The sequence below is a fragment of the Vicugna pacos genome, chromosome 1 (assembly GCF_048564905.1).
Source record: "Vicugna pacos chromosome 1, VicPac4, whole genome shotgun sequence".
NCBI lineage: Eukaryota > Metazoa > Chordata > Mammalia > Artiodactyla > Camelidae > Vicugna > Vicugna pacos.
The window spans coordinates 42029550-42049102 of record NC_132987.1 but is presented as its reverse complement, the minus strand read 5'-3'; the positions used below and the strand labels follow the sequence as shown (position 1 = coordinate 42049102).

General features: G+C 37.5%; 1 protein-coding gene across 2 annotated transcripts in view; it reads right to left on the bottom strand.

Moving 5' to 3' along the window:
• The window catches only part of PRKCI (protein kinase C iota), a 63362-nt gene extending 51881 nt beyond the window's left edge, over positions 1 to 11481 (bottom strand). Inside the window, exons 1-2 of one of the 2 annotated variants that reach the window (XM_072960823.1) lie at positions 11421 to 11481; positions 10790 to 10844 (exon numbers count right to left, since the gene is read on the bottom strand). Coding sequence is in view for 1 of the 2 variants with exons in the window: in XM_072960815.1 (XP_072816916.1) it covers positions 10790 to 10890 (101 nt within the window). In the remaining variant the exon portion in view is untranslated. Of the gene's footprint in view, positions 1 to 10789; positions 11160 to 11420 lie in introns of those variants that run through there. The other variant, XM_072960815.1, reaches the window with a different exon arrangement.
• Between the last annotated feature and the right edge of the window lie 8072 nt (positions 11482 to 19553).

Sequence of the window (19553 nt, the reverse complement as noted above, 5' to 3'; positions counted from 1 at the left end):
CTTTCATGACAATATGCTTCCCTGGCTCCCTTTCTACTATTCTGAACACTTCAATCACAAGACACTCTTCACGCCCTCTCTCATATTCATTCCTTGTCTCTCTCTTTCTGAAAGTCAATTCTCATTCAATGTTTTAACTATTATCTCTGTGTAAGGGTCTCTTAAATCTGTAATCCTAGTTCTCTGTGTAGTATTTAAGACTCTTGATAAGCTGGTTCCACTTTCTGTTCTCAATCTGATCCTAGACATTCCTGACACTGACACTCTGTTACAGACATCTGATTTACTCACAACCCCCACACATAAGACCTTGGTGATCCAAGTTTTAATCTTAAAAGTAAGATTGACTGTTTGTATGCATTATGTTCCTCAGTTCCTCAGTTTAAGGCTCAGTTTACAGAGGGAGGTGGGGATCTCTCTTTAACTGGCTATTCAACATCAACCCCCATCAAACCTTTTTCACCCACACTATGCTTGTCCAACATGTATCTTTTGTCCATCTTTTGTTTTCAACTATTTATATACACACATCCTCAATTAAATTATAAACAACTGAAAGACAAAAATTCTTGGCCTTTTTAATACATTCATATAACATAATAGGGACTCAAATACTACTTAACTGAATGTGCAAGAAGTATTTTCTAGGAGAAACTCATCTTCTGGAAAGTACACTTTTGACAAGAAAATATCACTGTTTATGTTTCCTTAGCCTATAAACATGTATGGAATATTCAGTGTGTTTCAGATGTTTGAATTAAGTTTTTATCTTATACGATCTTCACAAGAACTGTCAAACTAGACAAATTAATCCTATTTTACAGATTTTAAAAGCACAGCACAAAGGAACATTTGCTGGAGTCTCACAGTTAGGAAACAGAATATATATTCAAATCCACGTCTCCTAATGACACGTGGTGCATGCTGTGCTCTAACCTCCCCCTCCCTCACCTCCAGAATCCCCCATTAGCAATGGATCATTTATTACACTAGCTCCTGGGAGTGCTACCAGTAGACAACCCCAGCCATCAACCTCTTTCAGAGATATGACTCCTCCCTTATGTCAAACCCCAATGACTGATTTGAGGTGGGTACAAAGGTCCTAGATGTGACTCAGAAAGGCTCTCAAGTGTCAACTCATCTTCAGAATTCCCTGGAGGGTCAACTGAGGTTTCTGTTGAGACTTCACAGCATCTGGATTTTTTTCTACCTAAGCCTGCTTCCTTCCCTTCCCGTCTCTTCCATAATCCATAACCGTCAATCCCAAGAGCACTCCTGAAAAAACGTCCTGCATGCTAATCTGAGATATCACTTTCCACAGGAGCATCCACCCAAAGCATAGCTATTATCAGATGATACTATTTGACAAAAACATAATGCATAAAAACAGTCAATCTTACTTTCAAGAGATTGGCTAATGAAAACTGTAATCCTTGTTTCAGAGACTAAATCAGTCTACTCTATAGCACATGAAGCTAGTTAATTTTTTTTTTATTCTTCAGAGAAAATAAATTGCTGGCATGTATAAATTATACATATTTTACAGTCTGTCTCCCCCAGCTAAATGTAAAATTCATGAGAGCAGGCATTTTGTTTTGCTCATTGCTGTTATCACCAGTATCTGAAGCAGCATCTGGCCCACAGTAAATGTTCAATTAATAATTGTTGAGTGAATGGACTCTAAAGAAAGCGTGAGAAAATGTAAGCATAAAAAGCTTTTCACAAAGGAGTAATGACATATATTAGACAGCCACAGAATAATGGTTAAGACCATGAGAGCTAAAGCCAGTATGCTTGGGTCTGAATCCAGGCTCTATCACTTAGGTGAGTTACTTCTCTGTGGCTCAATTTCCTCACCTATAAAATGGGAATAATAATATCTCCTATGGTGTTATAAGGAGTTAATGGATTAAGTGAATTAATATTTATAGTACTCAGAATAGTACCGAGCATGTATCACACTCCATATGTGTTGAATAAATTTTAAAACATGTATCCTACAACACTTTAAATAGAAGTGAAACCTTATTAGAACAATAAAAATAATACAACCTTCTAAAAACAACCTACAGACGCTTCTGGTTTAATATGGTGGAGGGAACACAAATCTATATCCTTTCATCTTAAGGGCCCACTAAAATGACAGAAAACTGAAATGACAAATTTATCAAAGTCTTATAAAACAAAAAAGGGACCAGCAGTAGACCAGAAAGTATGAGAAAATCCTAAATGACTGAAAGCAGATGGTATAAAATTGACAGAGAAAACATACCAGCCCCCAAAACCAAAGTTAAGAGAAACTCTTAAAAGAGAGAAATTTTACTGACACAAGATTACTTCTCGTTCTTTAATCATACCTCTTGGCTTTTCAAGGACATGACACATACATAAGCATTTATTACAAGTGTTTTTTAAATTTGCTTTAAAGAAAAATTTATGAGTTAAAAGAATAGTGTTATAAAACTTTACAATGTAAAAATTACCAAGAAAAATCAAGATGTAGAGAAAGTGAAAGGAAGTATAAATTCAAAAATGTCTCTTTCCCAGCGGAGTCAACACTCTTATCTAAAACTAATATTTAAAAATAAAAGCAGGGAACAAGAAAAAAAAATAACCCAAATTAAAAAATGGGCAAAGAACCTGAACAGACATTTCTCCAAAGAGGATGAACAAATGGCCAACAAGCTCTAGAAAAAATGTTCACTAACACTAATCATTAGAGAAATGCAGATCAAAACGTTAACGAAACATCACCTCACATCCATTAGGATGCCTACTACCAAAAAAAAACCCAGAACAACAAATGTTTTCAATGATATGGAGCAACAGACACCTTGTGCACTGTTAGTGGGAATCTGAAATGGTGTAGCAACTATAGAAAACTGTATGAAAGTTCCTCAGAAAGTTAAAAATAGAATTTCCATATGATCCAGCAATTCCACTTCTGGGTGTATATATACTCAGAAGAATTGAAAGCAGGGAATCCACTAGATATTTGTACACCTACATTCATAGCAGCATTATTCACAATAGCCAAAAGGTGGAAGCAACCCAAGTGTCCACTGACAGATGAACAGATAAATAAAATGTGATATATAAATACAAAGAAGTATTATTCACCATTAAGAAGAAAGGAAATTCTAACACATGCTACAATATGGATGAACCTTGAAGATATTATGCTAAATGAAATAGGCCAGTCACAAAAAGACAAATCCCGTATGACTCCATTTTATATGAAGTATCTAGAGTAGTCAAATTCATAGAAACAGAAAACAGAACAGTAGTTGCTGGGGGGGGGGGAGGTGGAATAAGAGAGTTGTCAGTACAGAGCTTCAGTTTTGCAAAATGAAAAAGTTCTGGAGATTGGTCACATAATATAGTGAATATAGTTAGCACTATTGAATTGTACACTTAAAAATGGTTAATGGGAGGAAGGTATAGCTTAAGTGGTAGAGCGCATGCTTAGCATGCACAAGGTCCTGGGTTCAATCCCCAGTACATCCTCCAAATAATAAATAACTAAATCTAATTACCTTCCCTCAAAACAAAAACAAAAAACAAAAACAAAAACAAAAAAAAACCGGTTAAGATGGTCAATTTAAATTTTTTACCACAATTAAAAAAGAAAAGCAGGAGAAGGTATCATTTAAGTTATAAATGTAACAAGAAAAACTAAAAATAGTCAGGAGAGGAGGCAATGAAGAAGTGCTAAATTCCTCATCTTTCATATTGATCAGCAGATATAATAAAGGAAAACAACATTTTAACAGTAGTTCTAGGTGGTGGGATTGGGGAAGACTAAAGACAGAAAGAAGATGTACTGTATACTTTAACCCTTCTGAATGGTATAGATTACTATTAGTTTTTCTACCACCATGGAAAGGTATGATCTTACGATAAATTTTGCTTTTTAATAAAATATAAATACAATATAAAACAAATTTTAAATGACGATAGTAAATAAAATTGATTTAAATATGTAAAATTTTTATTTTTTAAAAAGAAAATTATAAAATAGTTCCTTCTTCTCATGACATTAAAAGAGAGCCTGCTTATCTTAAAGAAATTTTTCTTTCAAAATACCCTCAAGACTACTAGTATGAGGAGGTGAGGGTTGGGAGAATACATTTTAGAATAAAATCAGAAGAGAAGGAAAGGCTCCAAATTTCTCTGGCAAAGAACAAGTGTGATATTATCTTTTCTGAATGCAAGAGGCAAAAAATTAGTATGATCAGATATCATCAAAATATTACTTCCTTTTTAAGGTCCACAGGTAGTTGAAATTAATACATATGTAAGCATGTCTGTAAACAACAGGGATTTATCAGAAATCTTATTTTTCAAGAGCTGTTGAAATATTTATCAGAACATACAAATATTTAAAAAAATCTGTGTAATCCTTAAAAAAATCTTAAGTATATCTTAAAGAGACTCAAAAAGAAGTCATGCTTTCTCAACTGCCACTCCTTAAGTTCCAGGAACTAAAACATTTAAGGGAGTTTTTTATAAACATTTCTTTAAGTAATTGGGAAAGCACCATGTTCACACATCCCACAATCTCCAGATCCTTATTATAGTACCAAAGCTAAAAATAAGCTGCAAAGTAGAGATATTACTTCTAAAGGTACAAAACAAATTATGCATGGAAGTTTTTTTTCCTGGTTTTAACATCAGTGTTGGTATAAATTATCTTACCGCTGGTCCTCGATAGAATACAGTCTACTTCACCACAATGATACCCAAAATGGCAAATTTAGACATAGTTTTAACTGAATTTTAGAAAAAGAAAAAAAAGCATTTTTAATTTTGCTGTTGGGCTTCAGAAGTCACACTGTTTTAAGCATTCATTATGTTCCTATGTTCTAAAATACTGAATCTAAAGTTTTTCCTTAGGACTGCTTTTAAAAATAAACCTGAAAAAGAACCATATTCAGTCCTTCTGCTGTCTCAGTGCAAACTTTTCTCCTAAGTTAAATATGGTATAATCAGAAAAAATAGCTTTATTTGTGATCACCAATGTAGTAAGATTTACCACAGATGGTAAAATCACTGGGTTTTGAGGAAACAGGACTGGCATACAATCTCAAACTATCACCTCTCAAATTAATTGTTAATTATAAAAAAGCCATAAAGCAACTTTCATATTTTAATAATCAAGGAAATAGAAAATTGACTCAAAAAGAAAAACTTCCACAGTTATGAATCTGACAATAAAGAAAAAAGTAATCTTAAAAAGCCCCATCGATATGAGAAAAGAGAAATTTCTCTGAAGGGTAAAACTCAGTTTTATATTCTGGTTTCACTAAGCCTCAATGTTATCATCCACAAAATGGAGATAATGATATCTACCTCTGAATACTGTGTAAAAAAAAAAGTTAGCATTTTTTGCTAATCTTTTTTGCAAACATGTAAAAGACCAATAAACATGCAATGGAAGCATAAGAAAAATGCTTCCTTCCTACACTGTTGTTGGCAATGTAAATTGGTAAGTTTTTGGAGAACAATATCAAGGTTTATAACAGGCATATCTGACCATGTTTGCAAGAGTATATACTAAATATAAGGATGTTCTTTCAACATGATTTGAAGTAGTGATTTAATGAAAGTTCATCAATCAGAAAAAAAGACTAAATAAATTATGGTATAACACCACTACGGGACACTATGTACCAATTATAAAGAAAGAGGTGGATCATTCTACCTATCTATATGTATCTATCTCCTAATCTGTCTGTACTGACATGGAAAATTGACCGTGAACGAAAAAACTCTAGTTACAGAAACATGTACAGAAACACAAACACATTTACTGGAGAAATAAAAGGGTGTGTCTGTGCATATGCTTAAAGATACATTGATACGCTGTAGAATATCCCAAACTGTTAACGGGGTTATTACGGCTACCCTCCAGAAGCAGGGGTGAGAGGCTATAGAGGGAACTATCTCTTTTATGTATTTCTGTATTTTTAAAAGTCACCTTTAGTGCCTTGTCTTTGAGATCTGTATTTGGCCACTGGTGGCATTTTTGTTTCTATCATCATTCTCGGCCACATTCCCACACAGGTTAGCTGGCCTGCACAAGTGCTGAGGACACAGAGCAGGCGCACAGGGAGCAACTGTTCAGCTAATTCTGGGCATTTCCACCTGGATGTTCCCAAAGCACCTTGAGCTCAAAACTCGGTTACCTGTTCCAGGTAAGTAATTACCTTTTCTCGTAAATCTCTTCCTTCTGTATTCCCTGATCTCTCCCCAAATAAGACGTCTGTGAGTTGTCAGAACCCTTCCCTCTTCCCCACAGGCAACCCATCTCAAATTCATATTGATTCTACACCCTAAAATCGTCACTGAATCCATACCCTCTTTTCCAACTCCTCAGAATCTTTCACCTGGACTACTTCCAAAGTCTCCAGATTAGTCTCATCCATTGCTAATTCATCTCCACCCATCGCTAATTAATCTAATCATGCATCCTCCTTACTTAAAATCTTCACCTATGTAAAAAAGTCTGAAGCATGAACTATAATATTCTGGCGTCTTCATGATCTAGTGCCTGTGATCCTTCTTTTTAGCTCACTTTTCATCAGTGCCCACTTTGCGTTTTACGTCCTAGTGAGGAGTGACTATGGGACTGACAACTAAACTGATCTTAATCCCCCAAACATACCCTGCAGTTGTGCAATGCTTGGAATGACCTCCCACCCAACATTATAATCCACCAGACAAACCTACTTATCCTTTGAAAGCCTCAAACATTTCACCATATAGGAGGGCTTCCCTCACCCCAAACTCCTCCCCAATAGCCACCCTTGCACATACCTTACACACACACACACACACACACACACACACACTTTTATTAACTCTTCTAAGTTTCTCCTCCAACGAGTCTCTTAGTTCTTCACAGGCAGAGCCTTGTACTCTCCAGCTCAGCATCCTCTGCACCTACCCTAGCAATATGTGCCTGGCTTATAGTAGGTGTTCAACAACATTTATTAATCTGAATTTAAACACGCTTTGGTAAAATGTGAGATCCTAAGTAAGACTGGAATTTTTATAATTCATGTTTTAACTAAGCTCATTTCAACCATTAAAAAAAGACACTCAAGTTACCTTAAAAAGAGGTTTGGGGGCTGTACTTGAAAGCCATCTAGGAAAATTTTTTCAGGAAAGAGCTGCCTTTTTCTCCTCCGTTCCCTCAGCCCTTCAGTTTGCACATGGGCGGTCCTGGCCTCACTTGCCTCTCCCTAAACTCTTCAGCTTCAGTCCTCACTGCTAACAAGCGATTTATCTCCGTATTATCTAATCCGAACTTCTGAGAGGGCTGTTTTGGTTTTGGCGCCAGGCCACCATGTCCTTTGTCTCTGGCTGGTAAAGCTACAGCTCAGCTGCCCTGTGGTTAGGTGTCCTGCTCCAGAAGCTCCAGGACCAATAACATTACCCCAACTCTCAACTGAATATATTATTTTTATTTCCTCAGAACCATTACTGAAGTATATCGCTAAAATTATTTTGCAATACTTTTAAAAACAAGTCTTGCCAAGACTTGTTTGCAGTGATAAAAACCCTGCATACTTCATCACTGAACCAGCTATACATTTCCACATACGCCAGGCGTTCATCTCTTCCGACTTGTACACGTGCACAGAAAGAATCCTCTGGATTGTCGTAACGGCTCAACAGCAGTGGATTAAGAAGTACTTTCACAAGCTTTTTTGCAAAATTTCCCATACGAAAATTTCCCATACGTTTATAGACTGTAAAGAAATGAGCAGTTCAGAGATTTCCTTGTTAAATTCTATCCCATAATATCAAGTAACTTCATATAAGGATAGCAACACAATGGCAATCTATCACTAACCCACAAAACCTGTTTCTCCTCCTCCAAACTAACACCACTAGGTAATGATTGAAGGAAAGCAGGCCACTCATCGACAAGCTCCCGTGGTGAGGAAAGAGGAGTACAGGCCAGGAGACAGGCACCCTTAGGTGGTCTCCAATAAAATCAGATTCTCAGTGCTATTAATCTCCTGCGTAAAGACTAGAAGTCTAATTGAATAATCTGTTATATCTCGGGAGACATCACATTTACACAAAGAACAAATTTAACAGAATGAGAACACTAAACCCATTGTGGAAAGGAGAGGGCAATTTATTCACTAAAAAATCCTGATTATTCCAAGATTTCAATATTCACTGGAAAGAAATATTGTTAGAAGGGGATAAGGGTAAAGCTCTCTGATAATGGCCATTCAGCTGATCTGAAGGAAAAAAAAAAACTTTTTCAAATGTAGACTGTCCTTTATATTTCCTGATAGTAAAGGTAGAATTTTCTACTTTAAAATCAGGCAGGTATTCTAGTTAGCCAACCTGTTTAACTATCCTCATTGGTGACTCATTTTAGCTTCATCTGTAGTAATGAGCAGCTGACTGTGTACATCATACCATCAGTTGAGACTATTGTTAATAAACATACAATCTTAACAGATCTAATTTCAGAGGACAGAAATTGGTACAGTTTAGAGTGTTGATGTTGTCTTTAAGTGAAGCTTGCAATGAAGGCACTACTAGAAAGTTTTCATTGGATGAAAGCACTGAAGAGCAAAGGGTTGATTCATTCCTTAGCAGAATTCATAGGTTTTTAGAAACCAAAAAAAAGGTTAACTTGGATGTCTTAGAAACATTTCAGTCAAGCACTAATAGGTTTATTAAGTCCCTACCCTCCCTTTCCAAAAATAATTGGAGGACTAAGCCAAGAAAATATATCTATATTCTAAAGTTTCGTTTTCTTTCCAAAGGAGATGCTCACGGTGATTTTAATTTATTAACTAGGTCTATTTACATTTGTCAAACTAATAAAAGTGGGAAAAAAAAAGGAAGCACTAGTTTCTTGATGTTTCATAGCTGGAATTATTGGAAACTAAATTTTAAAAATCAAGAATTTATATTATTTAAAGTCAGAAAGGTAAACCAGAGAACTAAAAAAATGGTTTAACAATCAAAAATTGAGAGGCATCAGGTGGCGAGGAAGCAAAATGAATGTGCACCCAATTTCTCATCTTTCAGACGAAGGAATCAATAAATATCACTTGAAGGTGATAAATCACAAAACAGAAGTGTAACTTTTAAAGTAATAAAGGTAACCTCCAGAAGAACTGGAAATACACTGCCAACAGTAGTTACCTCTGGAGGTTGGGAAGACTGGATGGGGAACACTTTTTATTGTATACTTCTGTATAGTTTGCACTCTCCTACCATGTGCGTATATTCATTTTTTAATCTAGCTTTCTAAACTGTCAATAATCAGATACCATTTTAAAAAAGGAAAATGTACTATATTTCATTCTCTGTACCTAACAAGTCACAGTCAACTTTCTGAAATGTAATGGGTTTTAAAGTGAAATATCTCATCTGTCAAATTAAAGGTAAGGTAATAGGAAGCAAAGCTTTTTTCCCCACAGTGCTAAGTACATATCATAGCTCTTGTTTTATAATCAAGACCTCTGTGATCAATTTAAGTAAAAACACTGCTACTCTCTGAAATAACTCTTCTGAACTACTCCTGAATACAGTCAAGCTAATGAACACAGAGGTCAGAGACTTCATGGCAGCAACCAAACTAGTAAATCTTTGTATCAAATCAATAAAACATTTAGGGGCTTGTATTTGCTTTGAAATCAAAACAAGAGAGGCATTTTGAAAGTTTGGTATCTTCACTGATCCTCTCAGGAATGTAAAAGTATGCATTGCAGTTTCAACCTCCTAGTGCTTGAGTTTTTTTTTTAAAGGAACTTACTTCTGCTTGGACAAGCAGACAGGCCAAGTGGTCAGGTTTTCTGTTAACTCTTAGTTTCAAACCTTTATACTCACTAACATTTCACCTTTCTAATGCTCCCAAATGTAATTATCTCAAAGAAATTTCAAACCACAGCTGAATTCAAGAGAAGAGGGACACTTCAAATCACTGATTACAGAATATGACCTAACGATTTTAGGACTGGATTATTTCTGGTAACCACAGTAGTTATAACTTAGGTAATAATATGAGTAAAGATCACAGATTTAAAAACTGCCTAGGCTCGTCCTCTTCCCGCAATACCTCAACCTATGAGACAGTCCTTGAAGCAATGCTGACAAGCGTTCACAATTTTTAATTTACACTATATGTGTAACCTAACCTTGGCGAGACCTAACGTATATCCCTGAAAAGGCATCAAGTTCACTTAAAGAATAATTCCTATGCTAACATACTGTCAGCCTGACCACAGTCCAGATACACGTCGCGAACTCTTCTATGCGATAAAGAAACCTGACTTAGAACCAGAGGCTTTAGGCCTGCTGGTAATCAAAAGGGTCATCAAACGGAAGCATTCCTGTCTTCTAAATCCACAGTAAATTTAGTTAACTAAGGCATCACTCAGAATCAATTCTCAACCCCAAAAACATCCAGACTTAAAGAGACGTAAAGCTCTTGTAAATCTCTTAGTAGGCGAGGCTCTCGAACTCACCAGGTGAACCTACTCTACTCGAAGGCTCCTCCCTCGGACCCTACTCTGGACCCTCAGCTGCGCGACTCCCCGACGCCCAGCACTGCACCTTGGGGGTGCCCCAATCCAGCGCTCAATGCTCCTCCCCCGACCACTCGGTTCCCCATCCCGAGTCCCCGGAGTTGCCCGCCCTGATCAACTCTCCCACAACATCTCCAGCCTCTCACCGGCCCCTCCTCCAGGCCAAGTGGAGCCGGCCTTCCCCCGCCCTCCCACCCTCACCCCTACCCCACGATACTCACCCGCGGTAGTAGGCTTTCACCCGGACCTGGTGAGAATGGTCCCCGCTGCCGCCGCCTGCGATTGGGTGAGACATGGTACTGCTGTCTCTCTGGGTCGGCATCTCCTTACTCCCCCGCCTCAACGCCGGAGGCCGAGGGTGCGGGGGGCGCGCCAGGCGCGGTCCGGGACTCCGCAGCCCGAGCCGCTCCCGTAGCCGCGGCTGCCCGCTCGCCTACCTGTCCTCCCCGCCCGCGGCGCGGACCCAAGGGTCGCCTCGCCGGGGCAGCCGGAACCGCGCGGCTCCTCCCACCGTCCGCCGCGGCCACTGCCTCTACCGCTGCCCGGGCCCAGCACGCCTCCCGCCTCCGCCCCTCCCACCTCGCTCGCTCCAAAGCCCCACATTCCGGGGGAGGGCGGGTGCAACCATCGATCCAACTCAAGGAACCTCAATGCCCGGCTGAACCATTCTTACGGGGGGCAAAGGTAAGGGGGAGAGAGGATGGGGACGTTGACCATCACATCACATACGCCGACAGGGTACCTTTCGTGAAAACTGTAACTAAGGGGATGTGAAGATTCGGATAAGTCTAGTTCTGTAAAAGCCTCTTCCTACAAGGAAAATGGTAGGGAACTAATGCTGCGGCATCTCACCCCAGTTTCCTAACTTGGTCGCGCCCGCGGTCAGCCGACTTGGGACCCGGAGTAGATTCGCCCTGCGGGTTTCTGGGATTTGGAGTCCCCATGGGATTCTGGGACTCGAGGTTCCTTACGCGTAGAGCGCCCCGCCTTCTCGCTGAAGGTCGGTCTTCGGCTTGTGCTCCGGCAGTCGTAGGCGTGGAAATCCTGAATCCAGGTTGGGCATCTGAGGGCACTGGAAATGATTGGGTTTCGTCACGATCTACACTTTGTTCTCTGGTGAATTCTCCCTTCCAATTGCGTGAATCGTCTCAGTTATACAGTGCCCTTTTGGGGAAAAGGAATTTGGTTACCTGCTCAGCATAGTCCCTTTCATGGAAAGAATTTAATACAATGTGTGTAACACATGTAATAATGAATGTAATGAAGGAGGAAACTCAACTAGAAGATACGATGGCAGAGTGACTTTTCTTCCTTCGCGGCCCCGATATCTTGGTCCTTGTGTATTACCATTGCGTGGAACAAGGGCACAATGAATGTTTAGCCAATCCATCCATCCATCCATCCATCCATCCATCCATCCATTAGCATTTGTTTCTGTTAATACTGATTAACTAAGGATTATAAAGAAAACGTCCTTGCAGTGTAGTCTCTGGCGTTCCACTGGTCTTGGCTCTATCAAAAAGTGCAATGACAGCATGAATCCAGCCCTTCCGAGAGTCCTGGTACCAACACATGCTAAAAGGGTTGGAATAATCAAAGAAATAATTTGCTTTACTATAATAACATAGGCTTGGGAATTGACTCATCGGAGTTAAGCGTGACAGCTTGGTATGATGTCCTTCAACTGCCACAAACATGGATTTTATGTTCTTAATAAAAATCCCCGCTGAAAATTTGGTCCTGATGTTTTTTGCAACTGGGGACCTGCATCAGTGTGTTAAAGACGAATCAGTTAGCTATGGAATATAAACTGTTTCCAAAGTGAGACTGTGAAATTTTAATTGGATTAATGGAAATTTTAGTATGCTTGTGACAAATTTGAAAGATGATGTAACGCTCTAGAAAAGGAAATTTATGTTGTATGGAAAATGAGAATTTAAAAAGGTAAAGGTATAAAAATAAATAAATAAATAAATAAATAAATAAAGGTAAGGTATGAAAAACTTTTCATTTTGAATTCTTATTCCTTAGCAGTTTGAAAAATCCTTCATCGCTGGCCTCATAACATGCTCTGAAGATAATCATTGTTTTCAGAGGAGTCTTATTGTTTACTTTGTCATCAACAAGAATCTATAAATATTGATCATTTGCATCAATCCCACCATATAAATACCTTTCCTTTTTCTGAATGATGAAAGCTGTTACTTGTGATTACCAAGAAAAGCATGACCTTAATTTTTTAATAGTGTTATTGAGGTGTAATTCACGTATCATACAATTCATTCATTTAAAATGTACAATTCAATAGTTTTTAATATATTCACATAGTTATGCAATCATTACTACTATCTAATTCCAGACTTTCATCCCCTCAAAAGAAACTATGCATGCTTTAGCAGAAACTCCCCATTCTCCTTAGCCTCTGTCAACCACTGGTGTGTTTTCTGACGCTATGAATTTTCCTATTCTGGACATTTTGTATAAATGAAATCATACATTGCATAGCCTTTTGTATCTGGCTTCTTTCGCATAATGTTTTCAAGGTTCATTCATGTTGAATCATATGTATATACTTTTTCATTTACTATATGGCTGACTAATACTTCATTGTATGGGTATTCCATACTAATGCTGCTGTGAACATTCATGTATAAGTTTTTGTGTGAAAGATGTTTTTAATTCTTTTGGATATATACCTAAGAGTAGAATTGCTGCATCAGACAATAATTCTGTATTTAACATCTTAAGGGAATGACAAACTGTTTTCTAAAGTGGCTATACCATTTTACTTTTGTACTAGCTGTGTACTAGGGTTCCAATTTCTTCACATCCTTGCCAACACTTGCTATTACCCATCTGCTTTATTATAACAATCCTGGTGGCTATGAAAGTGGTATCTCATTGCAGTTTTGATTTGCTTTTCATTAATGACTAATGATGTTGAGGATCTTTTCATGTTTCATTGCCCTTTCTGTATTTCCTTTGGAGATTCATTAATTTAAATCCTTTGGCCATTTTAAAATTAGGTGATCTGTCTCTTCTCATTAAGTTGTAAGAATTTTTAAATATTCTGGAAATAAGTTCCTTGTTAGATGATTGCAAATATTTTGTCCTTTTCTGTGCATTAACTTCATTTTCTTAGAGGTATCATTTGCAGCACAAAACTTTTTAATTTTAAGGAAGTCAAATGTATCTATTTTGTTATTGTTCCTTATGCTTTTAGTGTTTAAGAAGACTTTGCCTGACCTAGAATCATGAAAATTTACAACTATGTTTTCTTCAAGAATTTTATAGTTAAACTCTTACATTTGGATCTATGATCCATATTGAGTTAATTTTTGTGTGTAGTATAAGTGGTCCACTTTCATTTCTTTGCATATAGATATGCAGTTGCCCCAGCACCGCTGAAAAGTCTGGTGAACATTATAGCTAAAAAATGACCATTGGATTGGACTGCAGGACAATTTTATGCTTCAAGGCATTGTCAAAAACACTGGAGCAGTCAGTTGCCAATTAGCAGAGGCTAACAGCTGGGAGTAATATCAATAAAGGCAAACCAATCAAACACTTGATAGGAGATGAGGGAAATAGACAAAGAGAACCTGACTAAAACTATGGTCACGGCCCAGGGGAAAGACGAGGAGTCAGGGTGACAATGTATATGTCAAAGCTTCACCCTCTGAGAAGAGACATTAGTGGGGAAATAGACTCTATTGAACTAGTCTGGCCAACTCACAAATAAACAAGCAAGCAACAAGAAGGACAACCAGCCCTCCATCAAGCCTAGATCAGTCTTTGGAGTTGCTATAATGGAGATGTAGGTTTGCAATAAAAAATTAGGAATCATACAAAGAAAAAGGCAATGGGACCCATACACACAGAAGCTGTCTTTGAGAGGATACATGTGTTGGACTTAGCAGACAAAGACTTCAAAGCAGGTATTATAAATATGTTTAAAGAACTAAAGGGAACCATGTTTATGAGTATAGATTCATAATTTCTTAATAAAATATTAGCAAATTGAATCTAGCAACATATGAAAAAGGATTATATGTCATAACCAAGAGGGATTTTTTCCAGGAATGCAAGGTTAGCTTACATCTAAAAATTAATTAATGTAAAAACTCATATCAATGGAATAAAGCACAAAACCACATGATAGCTCAATAGTCCCAGAAAAAAGAACTAAACAATCTCACATTATATATATGTATATGTGTGTATATATACATGTATATGTGTGTATATACATACACACACACACACACACACATATACATACATATATATAAACAATAGAAGATTACCTGGCCATAAAAAAGAAGGAAAATCCTGCCATTTGAGACAACATGGATGGACCTTGTGGGCATTATGCCAAGTGAAAAAGTCAGACATAGAAAGACAAATGCCACATAATCTCACATCTGGAATCTAAAAAACCAAACCAAACTAAACTCATAGATCCAGAGAACACATTGGTGGTTGTCAGAGGTGAAGCACTGGTGGTGGGTTGGAGAAATGGATGAAGGTGGTACAAGGTACAAAGTTCCATATATAATTAAGTCCTGGGGATGTAGTGTACAGTATAGTGACTATAGCTATGTATTGTATATTTGAAAGTGGCTAGGAGTAAATCTGGTGTTTTTGACAATGCCCTGAAGCATAAAATTGTCCCACAGTTCAATCCAATGGTCATTTTTTAGTTACAATGTTCACCAGTTATGGTTGTTTCATGGAGAAGAGTATACAGGGAACCCCATATATTGCCATTCTGGACGTGCTCTGACATTAATTTTTAAAGCCAGTGTGATGCAATTAGACTAGATGTAAGGCACAAATAGTTAAGCTTATAGGATGATCGGGGCACAGTAGAAATTATGCTATTTTTAGTAACAAAATGCTGGAAACCATTGAGCCATCTCTTTACTTTAAAGTAAACAGGACTCTGTAAAAGGGTTTAAAAGGAACCTGACATCATATTAATCAGATCTTTGGGAAAATTTGGTTTCCTTTCTACAGATTGAGCTGCTCTAACAAGAAAGTATCTAATCAGAATAGGTAAAACTTTATTATCAGTCTTAACTAGCCTCACCAGTGTACCCTGCAGCCAGGATCAAATATGAACATTTGTTTGCCATGTGCTTTATGTCATCTGATAAATCCTGCTGCCCGAACTTTGATGCCTGTTTCTCAACTGAGAATTGTATGATACAGAATGGAAAGTCAATGGGACATTGTGAACAAGCCTCCCACAGCCCATTTTCTTTCTATTATACTTAAAATGGTGCTTACTAATACCTTCGGCTTTTGGTAAGCCTGCCTCCCTTAACCTAGCATTCTTCAGTGGTTTCACAAAGCATGTGATAATGTCATTTAAAGGAGAGAAAAGTGTTTAAACTACAAGTCCTGATCATTTGGAGGGACTTTGTGACCTGTGGAGATAAATATTTGGTACTGGGCAGAATTATACTTCCTTTTGGCTCACTGCAATGACTTTAATAGAAAAAAATTAATTAATGCTCAAATCCACCAGCTTAAGGGATTTAAGATATTTTTGGCCAACATTCTCTCATTTTGTCATTATCAGAGTGCTTGTACCAATGTGGAGCAAAGAAATAACCTCTTGGAGAATGGTGAATGAGACGATAAATAGTAGGCACAGGACCTGTGTTATCATGTCTTAATAGTATCACATTAATTATTTTGTTTAACCCTCAAGAGCAGAAGCCATGACCCAAATTCCTAATTGGAGTCCTGACAGCTGAGGTTAGTGAGAGAGGTTATTCTGTTAATTAGCCTTACGGAGTTGGCGTAGATAGCAAACAATACCCCGTGACTCCCTTTCCACCTTCCTTCTCCAGTGCCCTCTCACTGCCCCACTGACATCGCCAACTTTATCTGGGTACTCCCTTCACTCCAGCCACATAAACTTATTTCCGCTGCAATTCCCCAATCTTACTCCCACACTACAGATAGTGACATATAGCAGTTTGAGCCTTAATCTGTTTTGCCTTTGAAATAAAATGTCTTCACTTTGAATTTAAAATAACTTTAAAATTCATGTCGTATGTTCCCTGATTATAACAGATTACAGAAAAGGAAGCTCATTTATTGATCCAATACCAAATATTCCTGGCTTGGGGAATACAGTACCCTCTGCTTAGTCTGAAACGCCCTCTGTAACTCAGTCCCCATCACTCCTGATCGACTTCCACTCTCCTGCAGAAAACATTTACAAAACTCACCTCTCTTCCCCAGGCTGTTAGATGCCAGTTTTCTTCATTTTTTCCTCTTCCTCTGTACTCCTGCTCTATGCTTTGTTTCTGTATCAATTACAGTATGTATTGCACAGTATCATATTTTATTTTCTTGCTGGCATGTTCATCAGGCTGGAACTGCAATTTGTTCATCTTCACGTCCCTGGCACCTAGCACATAATAGGTTCTCAATAATGTCCATTGACACTAAACAATACCACTTTGCTTCATTTTTCTTATCTATGAGACAAGCATAAACATTTGTTTTATTTGATAAAGATTTCCTGAGGCTGGACTAATTACTTAATTCTTGAAATATAAAGTAGCTCAGTGTTAATACAAACACTGTGTGAAAGAAGGGTTTCGTCCCCAAGTTTTCCATCATTCTTTTTTTAATTTTATTTTTTATTGAAGTGTAGTTGATTTACAATGTTAGTTTCAGGTGTACAGCAAAGAAGTTCAGTTATACATCTACATACATATTTTTTTTTAAGATTCTTTTCCATTATAGCTTATTATAAGAAACTGAATATAGTTCCCTGTGCTATACAGTAGTATACAGTATACAGTGTTGTTTATTATGTAGATAGTAGTGTGTATCTGTTAATCAAGAAGGGGTTTGTTTTAACAAACCATCAATGGAAAGTTCCATTAAGCAGAGGAGTCAGCAGAAAATATGATAATTATAAAACTTTTACTTAATGAAAGTCACTGAATAGTCAAAGAGTTCTAAGAAACCTCAACATAATTAATTCCTATGGGGTTAATCGGTGCAGGCACTATATGCTCTCTTTCTTTTCAAGAAAGTTACAACCCAGATAGGATGTCAGGAGGTACACCAATAAAGGGAAAAAATGCAAAATATAGGAAGCTATGTGCCAATAAGTGACAACGAATAATTGCAGCAACTCATGAGTCCTACTGCATCTTCTTTAGGAACCAGAAGAACCAACTGTGTCTGGCTTGACTGAAAGGCACAAAGTTGACTAGTAAAATGACAGGTTGAAAAAGCCACCATCAAAAATAGAAACTTAAAAAAAAATAGAAACTTCGTTTAGAAGTATCATTGTTTAATGATGTTCGCACACCAAATATGCTATCACTAACAGCAATCAACCATTAAGTGTAAGCTACCCTCCAATTTGAAAAGGCAAACCTGTTCTTGAGGACGGCATATCCAATTGAAAATATGAACGTTATCTAATAAATTCTCCCTGTTCCAGCAGCTTACCAACCCCACCTTTGGCCTCCTCCCATAATCTAGTTCTCTCTCCTCCATAAGGTTGCAACGCTTCTCCCCTCTCACAGAGGACTAGCTCATTTTCTCTTCCACCTCCACCTACTTCCGACTGGACTCATATCTTTTCATATTGAATTTCTGCTGACCTTGAATTAAACCATATCCGATTTTGGGCCACAGAGAGATCAGGGGGAAAAGCAGAGCTCATCATCCATAATGATTTCTGGCTGCTTAATCACATGTACACTGTCAAAGGGAACAGCACTCCAGAGATAAAGCTGCCTGTTAGTTCACCTGCACACTGTGCTTATCACCCTGTGACTTAGGCACAAGGTATTTTACTGAAGTGGTATGGCTTCCAATTCCGGATAATAACAAATTATGAATCAGCCTATAATTAAATTAATAAGGGCTGTAGACACTGAGACTTGTAAAGCAAAGCTGTTGTCTTCATTAGATGTCTCGAGAGCAGGATTCTGATCTTTTAAGTTCTTTTTGGCACTTAGAAAATTGTTAATATTTGACAAATACTAAATTTTTTTCCTTAACTGGGGATTGAACCCAGGACTTCATGGACACCAAGCATGTGCTCTTCCTCTAAGTTATACCCTCAACCCAAATTAATTGAATATTTAAATTATTTTATGTTGGTTTATGTCCACTTAAATGCTAAAATTAATCTTGGTGTCATAGGAAGGAAGCTGACACCACCAAACAGGCAGAGCAAGTCTTTATTTTCTGTTTGCTTTGCTAAAGCTGTGACCTGAAAAGTTAGTTCAACTTGCTGAGTGATCGATTTACTCAAGTCGAACACAACTTCTAAGAAAGTGATGCTCTTTTTCCTGAACATGGACTCTTCCAACTAGAATAATGGGATGGTAGAATTTACTAGCTGGAATTTGCTTTGTGTCATTTATGTCAGTCTTTCTCAAACTTTGACATGCCTACAAATTTGGTAGGGATTTTGATAAAATGCAGATTCTGATTTTAAAAGTCTTTTGCTGCTGATCCCCTGATTACAGTTTGAAGAGCAAAAAATCTAGACCTCATTTTACAACTGAAGTTCAAAGAACTGAAATGACAATGATTTTATCATTGTTACAATATGTTCCATTTTTTAGCATAATTTTAAAATACTGTGATTTTGAAACAAGAACTGAGTGATTTCTGGCAAATGAGGGGAAATAAATTAACTTCACAAAATTCTTAGTTTTAATTTATTATTCTCTTGTTTGTTTCCCATGATCTAACCATATGCTAAAATACTGTCTGGATTCATTGTTATTAGAAAATCAGTTTAATGCACACATAATCTGTTCTTACTGCAGTTGATTGACAGGCTCACTGTATTCCCATAGGTGCATGACATTGTGCTAAGCATCATGTCATGACAGACTCAGTCTTCCATTCAGCCACCTTTTCTCTTTCACCTCAGTTAAACAGTTCCAAAGATTCTGGTTATGTTCCACAAGGCACAGTCCAATATGA